Below are 19,112 nucleotides of genomic sequence, written 5' to 3'. Positions count from 1 at the left end.
TATGGCGTCCTGTCCGCCGCCTGCCGCCACGGCCCTCACCGGTGCTGCAGTTGCTGCCGTCACCTGGCCCATGCGTTTTGTCCCACTGCTCTCGAGTGTGCCACCACCGTCAGCCCTCGCCCCCTGGGGCCTGTGTGGTCTGTCTCACTGTGCGCAAATATGCGCCCTCGGTCTGCCCCTCACCCCAGCTGGTTCTCATCTGCCTGCGCACCTGGGTCGGGGGCCCTGTCCTGCCCGACCCTGCTCGCTGCTGGCTCCGCCCCTCTTACCGTCCCCGTTGAACGGTTAGATGTAGTCGGACTTCCGTATAATTCAATTTTCTGTCCTTTGGTTGTGTCTTTGTTTCTCCAAACCTTTGTTTTATTCAAACTTGGTTGTGGGAGAAGGCACAGTGTTTCCACCTATGCCTCCATCTTGGTGGAAGTCTCGGAAATAACCCTTGAAGAGGGAATGATGTGTGCTCATGTGCGTGTAAGTGGAATGCCATTTACCCATGCATCTGAGTCCTGTTTTAGTGGTGGTGGCTTTAATAAAAGAAAACATTGAGCCCTGGCTGGCATAGCTCAGTGGATTGAGCGTGGGCCTGAGAACAAAAGGGCCGCTGGTTCTATTCCCTGGTTCTATTCTCAGGGCGTGAGCCTGGGGTGCAGGCCCGGCCCCCAGCTGGGGGCACATGAGAGGAAACCACACATTGATGTTTTTCTTCCTCTCTTTCTCCTTCCCTTCCCCTCTCTCTGGAATTAAATAAATAAAATCTTAAAAAAAAAAAAACATTGAGATGAGGAATTCTGGGAAACTATAAAGCAGTTATCAGCATTCTAAAGCAGACCTTACCACCTTAATAATTAGACCTCGAGAGGAGATATAAGATAAATTTAATTAGGGGTTATAAGACCTAGAATATCTCTTAAAATAAATACAAATTTAATTAACTAAAAAACACAAAACCTGATATCATTTTATATCTGGAGTATAACAAAGGCTATTTTTAAGAGCAGATATTTTTGAGTGTTTGATAGATGGCAGGCATTGTTAAATGCTTCATCATCTTCATTTATGCTCAGAACAATGCCATGTGCAGCTACTTTTTTTCTTTTTTATTGTGGTACAAATACATAACCTTAAGTTTATCATCAACCATGTAAAATGTGCAGGTTAGTAGTGTCAAATATATTGACATTGTTTTACAACAGATCTCTAGTTCTTTTCATCGTACAACACTGAAACTCTACACCCGTTAAATGGCAAATCCCCTCCCCCACCATGTGGCAGTCACCTTTCTACTTTCCCTTTGTATGGTTTTGACGACTTTAGATATTTCGTGTGAGTGGAATAATACCATGTTTGTCCTTTTGTGAGTGGCTTCCGCTGCTGAGCATAATGCCCTTGAGGTTCATTCATGTTGTCACTTATGACAAGACTTCCTTTTTTAGGGCTGCCTGATATTCCATTTTATGTGTAGACCGCATTTTCTTCATTCATTCATCTGTTGATGGACACTTGTGTTGCTTCTTCCACTTCTTGACTATTGTGAATAATGCTGCTATGAGCATAGGTGTGCAAATATTCCTTTGAGATCCTGCTTTCAGCCCTTTTATGTATATGCCCAAAAGTGAGATTATTGGATCATATGGTAGCTCCATCTTTTATTTTTTGAGGAACCTCTATATTGTTTTTCATAATGGCCGTATCATTTTGCATTCACACCAACAGTGCCACAGGGTTTCAACTTCTCCACATTCTCACCACTTGTTATTTTCTGTTCTTTTGATAGTGGCCGCCCTGAATGGGTGTGAGGTGATATCTCATAGTTTTATTTGTATTTCCCTAATGATTCATAATGTTGAACATCTGTTCACGTGTTTATTGGCTATTTGTATAGCTTCTTTGGAGAAATGCCTATTTAAGACTTTCCCATTTTTTATTTCAAAATTTATTTTAAAATTATAGATAACATATTAAATAAACACTTATCAGATATATAATTTGCAATTATTTTTTTCAATTTTATAGGTTGCTTTTTTACTCTCTTGTTTCCTTAGATGTGCAGGAATTTTTATGTTTGGTATAGTCTCATTGTCAGTTTTTGATTTTGTTGCCTATGCTTTTGAGTTATGTCCGAGATATCATCACCAAATCCAATGCCTAGAAGCTTTCCCTCCTATTTTTAAAAGGAATTTAATAGTTTTAGGTCTTGCCTTTAGGTTTTTAGTCCGATTTGGGTTGATTTCTGTGTTTGGGGTAAGATAAGGGTCCAACTATTCTTCTGCGTGCGGACCTTCAGCTTCCCGACATCACCTGTTGGACGGGCTCTCCTTTGCCCATTGTATGTTCTCAGCTCCCTTCTCAGGAATTGGCAGCTGCTTTTACTTTTTATGTTTTATAGAGGAGGAAATCAAGAGTAAATAATGTGCTTAAGGTCATCTAAAAAGTGGCAAAACCAGCATCCAAGCTAATCGTCCAAAGCCTGAGCTTTAACTTTCAAAATTATGGGACAGGAAAGGGAGGGAAAAATTTATAAACCTCTGGCGTGACTTTGACTGAATCCTAAATTTTGTTATCTATAGAGAAGACGAAGAAGCAAGGCTGGTGGCTTTTTATTTTTAATTTAAAATTTTAAAAAGACACATTCATGCAGCATCCTGATCAGACTATTACATTTGGTGGTCAACAGTGTGGGTACAGAAAAGCTACATTAAAACCCTTTGTTGGAATGCTTCACACTTTCCACAGAACAGACACTAAATTAACATGTTATTCAATTAATCACAAATGCAGTCCTTAAGTTCTGCCCATTCACATGAGTATTGTCTAAAACATGTCTACTTTGTGGCAGCTGGGCCCAGCCCCCACTGTGCTTGGCTGAGTTCACAAATCTGTTGTAACCTGTAGGTTCCCTGTCACTTCTCTGGCTCTCCTCTCCTACTAAGTAGTGTAATTAAAAGCTGGCAGTAATTAAAACCTCTGCCACTGCCACAGCTATGGCTGTTGCTGGAACCACCATAGCCACCTGCGTCTCATGGTTTGACAAAGCATCAGTCTCCACCACCGTAGGGGCCACAGCTTCTGCTTCCAAAGTCTCTTCCTTTCATGGGTCCAAAAGTTGAAGATTGATTGTTGTAATTGTCAAAACCATTGTAGTTTCTGCCACATTCAAAGTTGCTTCCATCATTATCGAGTCCATTATAACCGTCCCCACTGCCACTATGTCCACCACCACCATAGCTGCCACCAAAGCCACTTCAACCACAGATGCTTCCTACACCACTGAAGTTGTCATTCCCACCAAAACCACTTCCATGATCACCTCTAAGATTTCCAGAACCACTTCGACTTCTTTGGCTGGATGAAGCAGTAGCCATCTCTTGCTTAAACAGGGCTTTCCTTACTTCACAGTTGTAGCCGTTCACAGTACGGCCCTTCTGAATGACAATCTTGTCTGCAGAGTCATGCTCATCAGAGGTTACCAAAGCAAAGCCTCTCTTTTTGCCACTGCCTTGGTTAGTCATGATTTCAATCACTTCAGTTTTCCCGTACTGTTCAGAATGACCTCTTAGGGGATTCTCTTCGGTACGTTCTTTAATGCCACCGACAAAAATCCTTTCACAGTTAAGTAGACGCCAGGTCTTGAGAGCCTTGAGACAGGCCTCTTGGGTTCCACATCTCTTCTTCCCTCCACCTTGTGTGGCCTTGCATTCCTGGCTGCACTCGCTTCCTCCACAGTGCGGCACGTGACCCACCCAAAGAATCTGGAGTGCTGGGTGTTTTGGTTTCTCCTCACCACAGGGTCTGTGAGGGTTCCCGATTGTTCCACATGGCTCTTCAGACTCTCGTCGGTTGCTTCAAATCTCCAAGCTCCAATAGAGAGCTTCCACAGCTGTCCTGGCTCTTTGGGAAACTCTGACTTAGACCCGATGACTGTGGGAGGGCAGACTTCACCAATGCCTACTCGGAGGCATCCACCCGCAGAAAGCAGTGATCCAACCAGAGTACCTCAAGGCCGGTGGCTTTTTAGATTTCTGTGGCCTCTTATGTTCTCCAGTTCTTTGCCTTTCTAGCCCTGGTTGATATCATCTTGTCCTGGAACTTGGATCTTGGCTGTGGAGAGGAAATGTCTTTCAGAAGCTCTGCCTTTTAGAAGCTAGTCTCTTGAGCAGATCCTCCAGCCCCTGGTGGCTTGAGTGATGTTTCCATGTGACAGCTGTCTGTGGGGAATCGGGCATTCCTTTTGCTCCTATTTCAGGCAGCTGTGTATTACCTGACAGGAAATTCAGTCTTCTTCCTGTCCTGGGAATTATGATTGCTTGTGGAACCGTCATCCTGCAAAATTGCTAATCCCTGTTACCTAATATAACTGAGAAAGGCAGGTGCAGGTTACTCTTACTTGAAAGTACAGAGCATATTCAAGCAATGAATATTTTCACCACAGTGAAATGACCTAACTTGCAAGTATATGAAATTGAATTGTCCAGTTTCTGACTTACTAGCGTGAAGAAATTCTTAGCTACAATACTGATCTTGGGTATTTTTCTATTTTTTTTTTGGCCTTGAATTGTTATCAAGGAAATAGAACTTTTAAGTTTTTGTTTTTGTTTTGTAAAGAGAGGGGAGAACTAAGTGAACAAGACTGTAGGTAGTAAATTTCAGACCCGAGACTTTCTGGCTGCAGATCAATTTCTGATCAATGTGTAAATGTGGACCAACAGTCCTCATTTGTAAAGTGTTATTGGGTTAATGATATTTGCCAGTATCTTGTCTAGAAATATGCTTATGTTCCTGGTGTGTAACTTTAGCTGGGAGGGGAACCCTTCCTGATTTGAATGGCATTTTAATGACTTTCCTTTAGGTGGAGGACAGTAAATTTTAATAAGATGCAAAAATCTTCTTGAGGTCAATCGGAAAATTATTCTATGGGAAAGACTTACTTAAAAATATATATAAATCTTAGAACAAGGATTTGAAGTTTGGTTTTGCTAGCTTAAGATGTTTCTGGTTATTAGTATTTCATTTCTGTGAAACTCTGAAGAGAAATTAGTTTTAATTTATTTTTTTAATTGGTCAAAGGAGAATTTTTATTACTTTTACATACAGAAAACTCAACAGTGTACACTTAGCCCAGCTTGGTAGCCAGTTCCTTAGCCTTGGCCTTTTCCAGCTTGGCGATGTGAGCCACTGACTTTGGACCCAGGACGTCGCCTCCCCAGTGGTGGCAGATGTCATCATATCTGTCATTGTAATTGGTCCAGAGAGCTTCCACCAGCTTAGCCAGAGCTCCTTTGTCTTCCGAGTTAGCCTGTGTGAAGGTGACAGTGGTGCAGGTGTTCCTGTGGACTAGACGTCCCAGCCCAGCCTTGCCCCTGATGATGCAGTAGGGGACACCCAACTTCTGGCCCAGGGTGGGCAGGAGAACAACCAGTTCAATGGGATCCATGTCATGTGCAATCTCTACCAGATGGGCTTTCTTGTTCTCCCCCAGGGTGGTGACAGCATTGACTGCTGCTCGAAGGACAGGTGGCCTCCTGGTGGGGACCTCCCTTTTGCTGGCTGCTTTTTTCTCGGCCTGGGACAGTAATCTCTGCTTCTTCTCATGCTTTGTCTCTGGTTGGTCCTTGTGGGCCAGCTTGAGCAGCTGTGTAACTGTTTGGCAGTCCAAGGCCTGGGTGAACTGGTTAAGGCAGGAGGCACTTTCAGACGCTCATCGAGAGTAACCCTCTGCCTCAGCAGCCGAATGTAGCAGGGCCATTTGACAAAGTGTGTGAGGTCCCTTTTGGGCTGGATGTCCTTCCTATCTGACGCAAAAATTCTTGGGCCTTTTCTCAGAACGGAGGTTTACCACCTTCTTGGCCTCCTGCTCCTTCACAACAGCAGGGGCTGGCATGACCTTTTCCCCCTTAGCCTTTTCTCCCTTTGGCGTCTTAGGCAGCAGGAGGAGAGAGCTTAATTTCCTTTGGAATAGTGACGGGCAGTGGCAGCTAAAGGCAAGACGGGAACGGTGGCAGCCCTCCTCCTGATGGCTGGGATCCGGTTTTGCAGTTGTGCGATGTTGTCCCCTCTGCACACTTTCTTTCCTGTCACGTTCTAGAGCCGTTGTGGTCTGGGAGTGGCCTGTGGGACCGTCATGTGTATTCTCACAGGACTTCTATTTACTCACCACGTTGGGGATGACCAACTTAGGACTTCAACCTTCCAGGTCACCCATCTTACAGAAATGATAAACCAGCTATAGATAGCTAAGTAGTAATTTGACACAAGCGCAGCTGTAATTATGGACATGACTTGGACCAAATCACATCACCTTTAGGAACTTTATCTTCCTTTTCTGTAAAATGATCTTGTTTGACCATACCAGAAGACTTCTTATCTAATCTACGATGATTTTTTGAAAGCTTGATTAGGGATTGGAGCATGGGAGTGGGTAGTCACTATATATCATGTACTGTATTTTTAAAACAAACTGTAAGAAGTGGATCCTGATCCCCAAGGAACTTACAATCTAGTTTGATTGTTTATTTAGCACCATCTATTCTGAATTACTTGAGATGCTCTGTGGGCTGTGTGACCTCTAGCAAGTCACTCAGCATCTCAGGGGTTCAGCTTTCATATTTGTAAACAGATGGAATTGAATTAGAGTCTCAGAGAGTCTTCCTGGGATTAAACTCTTTGATTTCTTCTGGGCCTATTGTGTCATAATCCAGAAGCTAGCAATCCGAGGCTGTTAAATCTTGTCGCTGCTGGAGCGGGGCTGCCTTGGGTTCGAATCCTAGCTCTGCCAGGGCCAGTGTAACCTGGGGCAGGTTCTGTGGCTTCTCTCTGTCTGATCCTACCTCTGTTAGCACCAGGATTGCTGTGGATCAGTGTGAATTAAGGCGCCTGACGCACTTGACACAGGCCTGGCACATGATTAAACACTCAAAAAAGTGTGCTGTCATTAAGTAAAAAAATGAATCCTGTTCAGGAAGAGAGTGGTGTTTGCTTTCATCGTAGCTGGCAGGGCGCAGCTTCTTCTGTGGCTTTTCTGAACAGGTTGCCTGCCTCACAAGCTGTGCTCAGTGTACCTGGGTTGATTGCCCCGCGCGGGTCCCTGCGCGTTAGGCTGGCCCTGAGCCAGGTGGAACTAGAACGTGGGTTCCATTACATCACCTGTTCTGGAGGCATCCCCCCGCCTCTTCCCACCCCACCATAATGCATGGACTCTGTGCTTCCCTGGGTCTGCAGTGGCTGTTATCTTCCTTCAAGGAGAGAGTGACCCCAGGGAGAAAGAAGGCAAAGCTTTGGGGTTATAAATAGCTTCCTGATGAGATGCTCTTGCTATGGGCTTCTGATAATTACAATGATGGGAGCTGCTGGCTATAATCAAGTTTAATTGCTAAGGATTGTAGAGAGGTGGCCCTATGAACATATGTTCATGGGCTATTTTCACGCTTTTCTGTCCTGTTCTAGATTTAACACTCTCCAATCAGGTCTCCAATCAGCACGTTCTGGTAACTTCAGAGCATGTTGTGGTTCTTGGAGGGGACCTATGACTCTCATGAATAGTCCACGTCTATCTTGGCTCGTGTGGTCATGGTAGATGGGGAAGTAGGGTAGACGATGTGAAGGAGCAGAAAGCCAGTGCCTGGGAAATACAGATATGGGCCTTCCTGACCTACTTCTCTCATAGAGGGCCCCAGTGTGTGTTTGTGTGTGTATTTGAGTTGGGGTGCAGGAGAAGAAACAGAGTGAGTGGAAGAAATAGCTACATTTTCAGGCTGCCTTCAGACTGCACCTCAGAAATATGACCATACTTTGCTATCACTGTAGTAGGAATTTTTGTATTTCTCCAACTCCTTACTTTTCATTGGTCAAATGGTAGTTTACAGATTATTATCAATGCCTCTTGTTTTCCCTTCTCTCTCTAACTAGTGATTTCATGGCCTATTAGTGTTCTATGAAGAGTTTGCAGGGCAATAAAGGTCTGATGAAATTCTTTTTTATATTTAATTACACTTATAGAAGGTTTTGCTTAAAAAGTTGAAGGGTGGTGATGTCTGGAAAAAAGTTTGGATTCATATCAATGAGCCGTGTGGTTCGTGCCATGATATCACAGGCCATGCTCAAGTCATTAGTGTGTATTATTTGCCTGTGTGCACTGGCCGCAGCTCCCTCCCTATCCACTTCTGAGGCTTTCAGCTACCTGTAATGATACCTATCAACTGTCCCAGAAAAAGTCTGCGGGCTCCACTTCCTGCCCTAAATTCTCAGCCAGCTTGCTCTGCCCTACTGCCTCCCACTCATATTTGCTGCCTGGGACCTTATTTTCTCCTCCTCACCCTGTCCCTGTGGATTCCAGGGGACGCTTTCCTTGGATCTTAATTCACCAGGATGCTGAGCTTTGCTCTCTATTAGCTCTTTCTGGCTGGTGGCCACTTCCGCTGTATAAAGACTGCTTGCTCAGCTCTCAGAACCTCTCTGGGGCCTGGGGCATGGGACTCCCTTTTCTTGGCGTTAATTCCAACATCAAAGCCACACACAGGTGCTTCGCTATATATAGCTCATCTCCATAAGGGTTATCTTGTGTCTGTGGCTGGTGAACTCACTGGGTTAGGCACAACCCAGTATTAATGAGGTTCATGACGGTGAGTTATGTGCAAGTGAGTCACCATTGCTCTGTCCCATAATACACTGCCACCTTGTCCTGTCCACTTGCAAATGAGGTTATTTACTGGCCTCTGGGAGGCAGGGAGTAGGAGCAATGCTCACCCATCCCCATTGCAAAGAACAAACACAAAAGCAAAATACAAAATCCCTCCTCCTTTATCCCCCACCCCCCCAAAAAAAGCTCCACTGCAGGGTCATATACTCTATATCAGCACACAGAAAACATATTACAGTAATAATAAAAATTAACTTGGCATAATGATGATGATATGGCAATTATAGTCATCACCTTGTAAGTCCTGCAAAGGCAGGGTGTTTAAATGTTCTGAGTCAGTTGGTTTTGAATGACTGGAATGGTTCTAGGTCTTTTCAGAGTTTCTTTTTAGTGTGTTTGACCATGTCCTGGTAGATGGCTTGTCTTTTCTTGTTTGTTTGTTTCAAGTTCACATGCCAAACAAAATGTTCACGTGTTTTGCTGGCCATTGTATTTAGGTCAAAAAAGAAGTATTTTTTTTTTGGTTTTGATATCCTTTCATATACCCAAAAGATAAATTGTTACTCTATCTCAGTTACTAGGTGGGCTAAACAGCACATGCTGATTATCGCACATTTTCTTTAAGGAGTTGGTTTCAGATTATGCTTGCTCAGTTTTGAAGCCATAGGTTGTCTTGCTTTAAGAAAAACTGATATGCAAAAATAAAAACTTAGAAAACATGCATTTTTCATGTGGGAAGGTGAATTTCTTACACTATAATTTATTTTTTTTGCTATTTTTATAAACTTCCTTAGCTATGATTCTAGAAAACGTACCTAGTCTGTAGCTTTTAAGAGCATATCCATCCATTAAAATCTCATACATGTATATTCTTTAAAATTTTTTCATTAAATTTATTGGGGTGACATTGGTTAATAAGGTCGTGTAGGTTTCAAGTGTACATTTCTGTGACACTCGATTTGGATACTGCACTACACGCCTGCCCCTGCAGTCAAACTGCCTCCTGTCCCCACACATTAGAGGCCCCGTAACTGCCACTGCCCCACCCGCTTCCCTGTGGCAACCGCCGCGTTGCTCTCTGTCACACACATGTATTCTAGTTCGAGATATTTATTTCTTCCTCATCACAGACTTGAGCTAATAAGTGCCTCTCTCCCTTCCGAGTTTTGTTCTCCTTTTTTCTTTTATTTGACATCATCTGTGATTTTGATGTGAGGGCTATTAATAGTTTCATTAATGTCACAAATCAAGCTTACCACTAAGTCTGTGGGTTCCCACTGGGACCTTCCCTAACTCTTAAACATTATTGGTTGATTATTATCCTTTGCTTCAATTTACTCCTGCTGATTTAAAGACTTTTGACTGCTCTAATGTGAGTCAGTCTGAATTAATGTTTCACAGAAGACCGTGGAAGGTCTACAGTCAAATGCCTACCTAAGGTTAATTTGTCTGCTCGTTTACTCAACAAAAACTTTTTTTTTCCAAAAGGGCTAGATATTTTATCACTGATTTTATTACCTAATTTGTTATGATTCATTCTTTCTTTTTTATTATTATTTCATTTGAGATTTTTGTTAGATATACTTGTATCAATATAATTTGAAAAATTCATTGGTTTCTTTTTTTTTAAAGAAAATTGCCAGTGCATTAATAGACATGGTCACTGATTTCCCTTGTGATTTTGTACAACCTAAACCTACTGTGGTGAGTCAATATCAGTTTTGTAAATATCAGTATAGGTGTGTCAAGGTCTGTGTTAAAAATGCTAGTTCCTAATGGGTGAGTTTTTAATTTCATTGTTGTTAAAATTAAGTTTTTAATGACCAGTTTATTTTTATTTTTTTAATTAATTTATTTAATTGTTGTTTACAGTTTTCTGTCTTTTACTCCCATCCCAGCCCACTCCCCCATAGCCAGTTTATTTATTCACTATTTTGATTGTGTTTTTATCCATTTCATTTCCAGAATTTCTTCTTTATGAGATATTCCTTTTAGTGTTCTGCAAATGATTTAAGTTAGAATAAACTCAGTATATTTCACTTATTAACCTCCTCTCTATGTTCAGGTTTCCATTAAATGTGCTTTTCTTTCTTTCAGCAAAGGGTTCTTCTCCTCTCAGTGCTTTGACAGGTTTCTTTGTAGCTAAATAATCCTGCTCCCATAACATGAGAGCATTTTTCTTTTTATTAGAACTAGAATTTGTTATACCAAACTTTCCCAATGAACTTCCACTTTCCTCCACCCTACCTCATGTATATTGTTTCTCTGATAAGCAAATAGAATGTGTTCAAAGTTTCTACTGAAGCTCACAGTGGCTTATGCTTCTGAGATGCACAACTGACGGTCAGACAGATAACTATAAGACTTTGAGACACAGTCACCATCCCTTCCGTCAGCTGGATATTAATACACTGGAACCGTGTTTTGATATGTGCCAAAGAGAGGCAGCATAGGAGACTGGGAAGGAGTCGGGGTGAAACCTGAAGCTTCAGGCTTGGAGTTGGACGCGGTTCCGCCCCTTAATCATCCTGTGATCTCGAGTCACCCAGCTGTTCTGATTCATCTCAGGCACTTGTGAATAATAGCTTGTAGTCTGCCTATGTTATACATGTGACAGCAAGGAGAAATGAGAGAATTGAAGGCAATGTCCTTTCATCCAGCAAAGGTTCCTAGAAACGCACTCTGTGCTAGATGAGGGGGTGTGACATGAAACAGCTCTGCCTTCGTGGAGCTTAGTCCGATGGGGAGACAAAGTACAGATGAAGGACAAGCAATCACAAATCATGCTAAGTGCTACCAATAAAGGGAACCACATGGCATTGCAGTGGGCGGGGGGAGGTGTTTAATAAAAAGAGCCCTGGAGGAAGCCATATGTAAGCAAAGGCTTAACGGGTATTGGAGCACCGTGATATGGAAAATGTAATGCCAGTACATAATTCTGGTATCAAAGACCTTAGATTGGGCTTCTTTTTTTAGTTTTGTTTATTCATTTATTTTATTCTTTAGATTCTACATACTAGTGAAATCATGTGGTATTTGTCTTTCTCTGATTGGCTTATTTCACTTAGCACAATTCCCTCTAGGTCCATCCATGCTGACACACAGATGTTGGGATCCTACAATTTTTAAAACTTTTTATGGCCGAATAATATTCCACTGTATAATCCACAGCCTTTTCATCCACTTGTCCATTGATGGGCATTTGGGTTGCTTCCATATCTTGACTGTTGTAAATAACGCTGAAATGAACATAGTGTAGAATGAGCTTATTAAACGTGTCTGATGATCAAAAAAAATGCAGGTTCCTGGACCTACCTGCATGGGGCTTCTGATTTAGTAGGGCTATGATCACTTTCTTGAATCTGTGCTTTTTAACAGCTTCCCAAATAATCCTGGGACACTGTTGTCCTGGAGGAATCCTGGTCAGAAACAACAATTTCCTTTCAAGGGAATGACCATGGCCTAGTCATCTTCTACCTTGCTTCTCATCTGCTGAATAGGTAGTTTCCTACCTATTCTCTACCTTTTTGAAACTTCTTTGACAAAGGGCCTCCTTTGCCTCCCCAGCACTACTGTGGAGCTGGTCCTTACTTCCCAGCAGGTGGGGAAAACCTCTGGATGCCATTTAAGTAGGGGAAGGGAGGTTTGTTTCTTGTGCATGTGTTGAAATTCTGGTACCTAATATTGTATCCTTAAGTAGACTGTTGTGGGTTGTTTTGAAAATTTGAATGCTTTTGGTAACTATGCCTTTTGGAAACATTCAGAAATCTACTACGAAGGGAAGCCTGGAGATTCCTCACAGCAGAATTCATTGTACTTTTCTCCTCTGCCTCGTTGTAATGTAGCTTTAATATATTTTAGCATGTATTTAATTTAATTGAGTAGTTTTAAATATGGGATCAGTACTAGCTCTGATGTTGGGATCCTACGGTCTTAGCAAAGCTCGGTCTGAGTCAAAAGGCACCAGGAGCCCCTTCCTCTCATCTGCCCCCTCCCAGGGTGTTCAGGGAAGCCGGCAGCAGTGTATTTGAGAACCGAGTAGCCACTGCGATTTACTGGTGAGAGGCCGTTAGAAAATGTGTTTGTTTTCTATGCGCCAGTCTTTCTCAAACTTAAGACTACCACAAAACGTTCAACCCCAAAGGTATCTTAGAGACTGGGGTTCTTTGAAATCGTTGTGGGAAATCTTGACCATGTGTTTTCCTCCCTCGTTGTCCAGCCAAGGAAACGGAGGACCAGAGAAATTAAATGACTTGTGCAAAGTAATGAAGCTTGAGGGGACGTGGTGTGGTGGAAAGAATACTGAGTTTAGAGGTGGAAAACTAGATGGGAGACTTTGCCGTTTGCTGTAACCCATTGTTAATGGGAGACCTGGCGTGGCCACCTGAACTCTGTGGGTCTCATGAAATGAGGGGATTGCAGTGTCTCTTTCTAATGGAGTCGCCTGGAATGTGCATGGCTACTGATTGTATTGTTTGTTTTTTTGACTGCTGAGTTTGTGGCAGCTGAGGCAAAGGAAGAACACTGGGCAACACATGTAGATATATTAATCAAATACTACTATTTAGATTCCTTTTTTGCTGGCAAATGGGTACACTTACCGGGCTAGTAATTAAAATAAAATCTGCCAGAGAATGTAAAACTCTAAATGATAAAATGTTGGGAAAGAAAATAAGAAACATAGAAAGACTGACAGTTCCGATAATGTACTTTGCTGAAGAATGTTTTAACACAGCTTTTAATTTTAATGAAGTCATAATTGATTCGAATGTAAATAGTAAATCACAACAGACATAACGTTTCTGGTGTGCTTTCTGAGGAACTGATGAGGGAAGGACAACCAAAATAAAACTCGGATTTTGGTCTGTTACTCACTTGGGTCATATTGGACTGGTGCTCTCCGGGCTCATTTGCCTTGAGGATTTTACAGCTCTCTTAGTTTAAGCTGGTGTCATAAGTATACCTTTAGAGCTCAGCTAATTTCCTCTTCATTTGCCTTAAATGGGTATTAACAATAGAATCTTTGTCAAAGTGTGGCTTGGAACTGAGGGCTCTGAGACTCGGGGTGAGCCCTGTGAAGCCAGAGGTGCTGGAAGGTGTGGGTTCGCCCCCATTCTGTGCCCTTGACAGAGGATACCACTGGCCCCCTTGTGGTTGGGTGGGGCTATGTGACAAGTTCTGCAACCAAAGAGTCGTGTGTAGCAACAGGTGCTACTTCCAGACCAGAGCATGTAAGTGCCAGGAAAAGACCCTACAGAGCCTTCTTTTTTTCTGTTGTGGGAAAACATTCTGATGCCATCAACTTGGGTTCTGGAATCAGAAGTCACGGAGCAGGTCTCCCAGGTGTCCCTTCATATATTATTAATTGTGAGCAAGGATTAAACCTTTGTGTTTAATGCCTAAAATTTTTTGGGTTGCTTGTTATTGCGGCATAATGCAGCCTGTCCTGACTATTGGATTCAGTGAACTAGGGAAATCTGAAGAGACCGAAGGAACAAGTAGCTACTGGGAAAATAATTATTTTAATGAAAGGGTGCCAGTTGGCAGCCTACCCTTCCTCCAACCTCACCTGAATGGGCTTTTCCTGTGGAATTCTGCTGTTCCTGTGAGCAGCAAACGTTAAAGACTTGATTAAAAAGTGAATGAGTGGGTATAGGTGTTCATATTGATAGATGCACATAATATAAGCACGTAGTGAAAGAGGCAATATGTCGCATGGTGGCTGAGTTGCCTGAGCTTAGAACCCAACACTGTGTTACTTTGAGCAGGTTTCTTAAGCTGTCTGGGCTCTAGTTTCTCTGTCTGCAGAAAGGGAAATTAATTGTACCTATCTCATAGGGTTGTTAGAAAGAGTAACTTTATTAATGTATGTCAAGCAATTAGACTTGTACTTGAAGTATACTAGGCAGTCACATCTTGGCCATTTTTTTCCCTCTCTGCCTCCTCCCTTCTTTTCCTGTTGTTATTATTGACATTCAAAAGCAAAGTAAAGAATGAAGTGTTGAAAGAGTCATCTCTGGGTAGCAGGATGCTGAGTGGTTTTTACATCTTTTTTTTGATATCAAATTTGCAGTGACCTTGAGTTCTTTATAAATAGTTCAAATACTTTGAGACGCTCCTCACTTCATCATTACTGGGGGAACAATCCAATTTCCTAGCTTGATATGGAAGATTCTCTACATTTGCTCTTTCCCTGCTCTCTCCAATATTCCATTTTTACCTTATTGATCGTCTTTTCCCTATCATATTTCTGTACACGAGTGTCTTCGCCCTCCTGTTCCCTTTATGTCCAAATTTTACTCATCCTTGAACATCTTGCTTAAATATATCCTTGCCCAAAGTGTTCACATTTTGGCCTTCATAAATTGCAGTGGCACTTTTCTGTTTGTTAGTTAATCACACACCAGCTTGCAATTTTTTTGTATTGAAATGATATTAATCTCTGCATGTTTTAACATTTCATGTGTTTATCTCCTCTCACCAATTAAATTGTAGTGTTTCTGAGGGTGCTTACATTTTTAACATCTACCGTCCTGCAGAAGATGAGTGATATAAAAGATCTTGTTGATGACTTTATATATTCTTAATACTTAATAAAAATAGATGCTTGAGTAAAAAGCCTGCCTTTTTTAAAAAAGAAAGGAGATTTCAACTTAGGTATTTTATTTTTGACTTTGCTATTTATAATGTTGTTTATCCTGATGGTCTGAGCTTCTTTTAATGGTCAGATCAATATTTGCTTGACTGTCTCTCAAAGCAAGCCTTCTGTGATGTACCGATTAGAAAAGGTCATTAAACTGTTGAGTATGTAGGATTTTTACAACGAAATAAACTCCAGCTAGTAAAATCAGTGACAGGGAGCTCATGACCCAGATGCTACGGCACAAAACCAGGAGCTCCGGGACAGAAGGTGCTGTTTCTCAGTCACCTCCCCAGGCCCGGTGCCTAACACGGTGCTGGGCACGTGGCGAGTGCTGAAGGCGCATCAGACGGAGAAACTACAGAGCAGCACTGCGGACTTGGAGGGAGGGAAAAATCACTTCTCATGTATGTTCAATGTATTGAATGTTTGCTGTGAATTTATGTATTTCTTCTCTGTGAACAAACAGAACAATTTTTGATGGCTGTACTTTCTTTAAAAGAAGCTCTCACTTTCTGTTATGGACTGAATTGTGTCCCTCCAGTATGAACAAGGAAGCCCCACTCCCAATGTGACTGCACTGGAGTTAGGGCCTTTAAAGAGATGATTAAGGTTAAGTGAGGTCAAAAGGGGAGAACTCTAATTCAGTAGGGCTTGTGTCCTTATAAGGACAAGAAGTGACACCAGAGCTTTCTCTCCCCACATGTGCAGAGAGGAAAGGCCATTTGAAGACACAGGGAGGAAATGGTTATCTGAAGCCAGCACGAGAGGCCTCGATAGAAACCAGTCCTGTTGATGCCTTGATCTCGGACATCTAGTACAGAACCATGAAAAAATACATTATGGATCTTTAAGCCAGCCAGCCTATGGTATTTTGCGTGGCAGCTTGAACTAAGACATCTCCTGACTCAGTAAATCCACATGTTGAATTTATAGCACCTACTCATTTTATCGTGATTGCTGGCATCCTGATTTGCAGAGCTTTCACGCTTCTATTTCTCCCCTCCTGCAGAGGGATAATGCAGGCTAGCTATATGCATACCCTCGCCTCCAACTCCCGCTTCCTTGAAACCTTACCTCAGGACACCCAAGGCTGGTCCTTCCCAGGTGGTAGGTGGTGATGGGAGCCAGCCAGTAATGAAGAGAGAGCAAGTGGATGAGTTCAGAGAACCTTTGGGCTTGGGGACTGAGGGGTGGGTTTAGGAAGCCTCAGCTTTGGACTATTTGGTGGCCCAGAACAGAGAAATCCCAATCTTTTGCTCTTCTTCCTCCCTTCCTCCCTCCCTCCCTCCTTCCTTCTCCACCCCCACCCCCCACTTCCTTCCCACTTCCCTTCCGTTAATGATGTTAGAACATTTGAAGGGAACATACTATAGTGTAATGGCAGTCTTGGCAACGGCCCTTTGTTCTCTCTTCAGCTGTCCTGTCGTGCCTGCCTCTGGCTTTTGTTCTTTTCAGTTCCCACTTTCTCAGTTGCTGAGGGAACTTCTTGAGTTGTAATTATGTTTATGGCACCTCAGAATGTTAAAGGGCTTTCTTTACCAATCCAGCTGCCTGCTGACCTTCACCCTGAGTGTCCTTGACCTTTGAACATCCATGTTGGTTCTCCTCCTAGGGCTTTTGTTTCTTTGTTTTGTATTGGTCACATATCCAGACTATTACTTGTTGTGTACTGTTTTGGAGAGTACAGGTCAACACTTTTCACAAAACGCACAGTAAATGGACAAAAGAGAAGCCAACAACTGTGTAGACATGTTTGCTCCAGTCACTGGCTGAGGGTGACTGTGCTATATGGGGGATCAAGCTCTTCAGCCAAGAACAAGGAATGTGGGGTCTCAGGCCAGTTTCTTTTTCTTTTTTTTTAGATTTTATTTATTTATTTATCTTTAGAGGGGAAGGAGAGAGGGAGAGAAACATCAATGTATGGTTGCCTTTTGTACATCCCCTGCTGGGAGTTGGCCTGCAGGGAACTGGACTACAACCCAGGCATGTGCCCTGACTGGGAATCGAACCGCAATCCTCTGGTTCGCAGGCCCGAGCTCAATCCACTGAGCTACACCAGCCAGGGCTTCAGGCCAGTTTCTACGCTTGAAAACAGAATATGTTTCCTGGGTGATGGGGATGCACACTGAGAAAACTGAAATAGATGATTATATCTATACAAATAAATGTATATGTTTGAGGAAAACTTGGAGATGTAGTATTTAGATGGATTCACACTGTTTGGTATCCCTATATTCAGTATGAATGTATTCCAGGGTCATACTAAACTACTTACACTCAAATACTTGTCTTAGGGTCTGCTTTTTTATAAATATATTTTTTACTTTTATTAGCACTTATTTCATGCTGAATTTACTCCCAGGCCACAAGTTTTTGTTTCTTCCGTTTCTTCTGCAATATAGTTTCCTTCTGTGCAGCCTCCTCTTCTGGTTTAGGAACAATCTGTGCTTTTTCAGTAGGATCGCCTCTCTCAGTGCGGCATCTCTCTCAGTGAGAGCCCGTGTATGCATTAATCCCCTGTGAGCTCTGTAAGTTCTGCACCGCATCCAGGGAGCTTTGTTCCCCTGGGTGTGCTCAGTGACTAAAGCATCTACATCTAAACCCTTAAGTTCAGCATTATGCTCTGCATTTTTAAACACACGCAGTAAAAATTCAGCTCCCCGTGGGCCGCCAACCCTGTGTCCAGGGCACACCTATCAACTCCACCATCATAACGACAGGATGGCACACATCAAAGTGCCATTCTTCGGTTCTTGGTGGCTTTTCTGATCATGCATACCCTTGGTGGCACGGGCAGTTTCACAAGTGTTCTTAACGTGAACATGAACATTTGAACCTCTTGATTTGCATGAGTTTGTGGGATTTTCTGGCTCAAGTGAACAGCAAACCATTTCAGAGGTCACCTCAGTTTGATTTTTGGAAGACCTCTTAGGGTCTGCTTCTGGGGGACCCCAGCCTAGGACAGTTGCTACAGCAAAGACTTGCATATTCATGGGAAGATAATTTTCAGTTGTACTAAGACTATGGTTTCAGTTGGCATGCTGCCCTTGTTCTGTAATTAAAATGCACAGTAGGGAAGCATAAAGAGTAAAATGATCATACATCATATTGTTACAATATCTGATTCATTGTTTGAACTAAATGAATATTAAAAATGATAATTACATGTGTGATCTGTTTATACCAGGGTTGCTAGAGTGGATTGTTTACTGGAAGTGTAAGGGATTATTATTATTACCATCACCCTAGTCTCATATATTATAGTACTTGTGACTCTTGGAATATCTCGTTTATAAAAAAAAAATCTCATGAGATATAATGTGGACTGGCAATTTGCAAGCCGAGGCAGCAGTGTTGGATGGGAATTAATCCAAATTACTAGGCTAAAGGTGGGGTGAGGAGACTAGATCACTTAAGCTGCTCGTGGTGACCATGGCACAGGACTGGTAATGCGATTTGCTCGGGGTCTGCCTGCCTGTTTTGGACTCAGAGAATTACTATCCAATTCAATCTGAGCACTTGGAGCCCTTTCACAGGCCTTTATTTTTTAAATCAAGTGTTTTTCTCATAGCAGTAATTAGAATAAGCATAAACTTGATAATTATGGGATAAGCATACAGAAATTCATGAAAAGAAGAAAAGCTGTTTTAAAGGGATGATTGGCAGCTTATAATTTTGGTCAAACAAGCAGAACTGGTGAATAACCTAAGGCTCGATCCTGTGGCTTTCTAAATCTCCTGAAATCGTATGAAATGATGTGATTTTGTTTTTAAATCTGCCTCTTGACTTACCATGCCGACCTTTAATCCTATATTAAAGGATTAATCCTTATATTAA

General features: G+C 42.3%; 3 protein-coding genes across 4 annotated transcripts in view; 1 reads left to right on the top strand and 2 right to left on the bottom strand.

Annotated features, from left to right (window-relative positions):
- SLCO5A1 (solute carrier organic anion transporter family member 5A1) overlaps positions 1–19,112 on the top strand; it is a 118,770-nt gene that overhangs the window by 13,134 nt on the left and 86,524 nt on the right. The window lies entirely within an intron of this gene.
- LOC118995299 (heterogeneous nuclear ribonucleoprotein A1-like) lies at positions 2,794–4,319 on the bottom strand. The gene is given in 3 exon segments (XM_037058226.1): positions 2,794–3,601; positions 3,604–3,918; positions 4,259–4,319. Coding segments are annotated over 3 exon segments (942 nt in total). The 3' UTR covers positions 2,794–3,035.
- Positions 5,073–19,112, bottom strand: part of LOC118995298 (60S ribosomal protein L7a-like) — a 28,003-nt gene continuing 13,963 nt past the window's right edge. The window contains 3 exon segments of the mRNA XM_037058225.1: positions 5,073–5,673; positions 5,676–5,790; positions 5,792–6,105. Of these exon segments, the coding sequence (XP_036914120.1) occupies positions 5,111–5,673; positions 5,676–5,790; positions 5,792–6,105 (992 nt within the window). The 3' untranslated portion in view covers positions 5,073–5,110.

Source organism: Sturnira hondurensis, unplaced genomic scaffold, assembly GCF_014824575.4.
Source record: "Sturnira hondurensis isolate 20B ecotype Veracruz unplaced genomic scaffold, ASM1482457v3 Scaffold0010128, whole genome shotgun sequence".
NCBI classification, from domain to species: Eukaryota; Metazoa; Chordata; class Mammalia; order Chiroptera; family Phyllostomidae; genus Sturnira; species Sturnira hondurensis.
The sequence above is the reverse complement of the archived record's forward strand: the minus strand, read 5'-3'. Positions and strand labels throughout refer to the sequence as shown.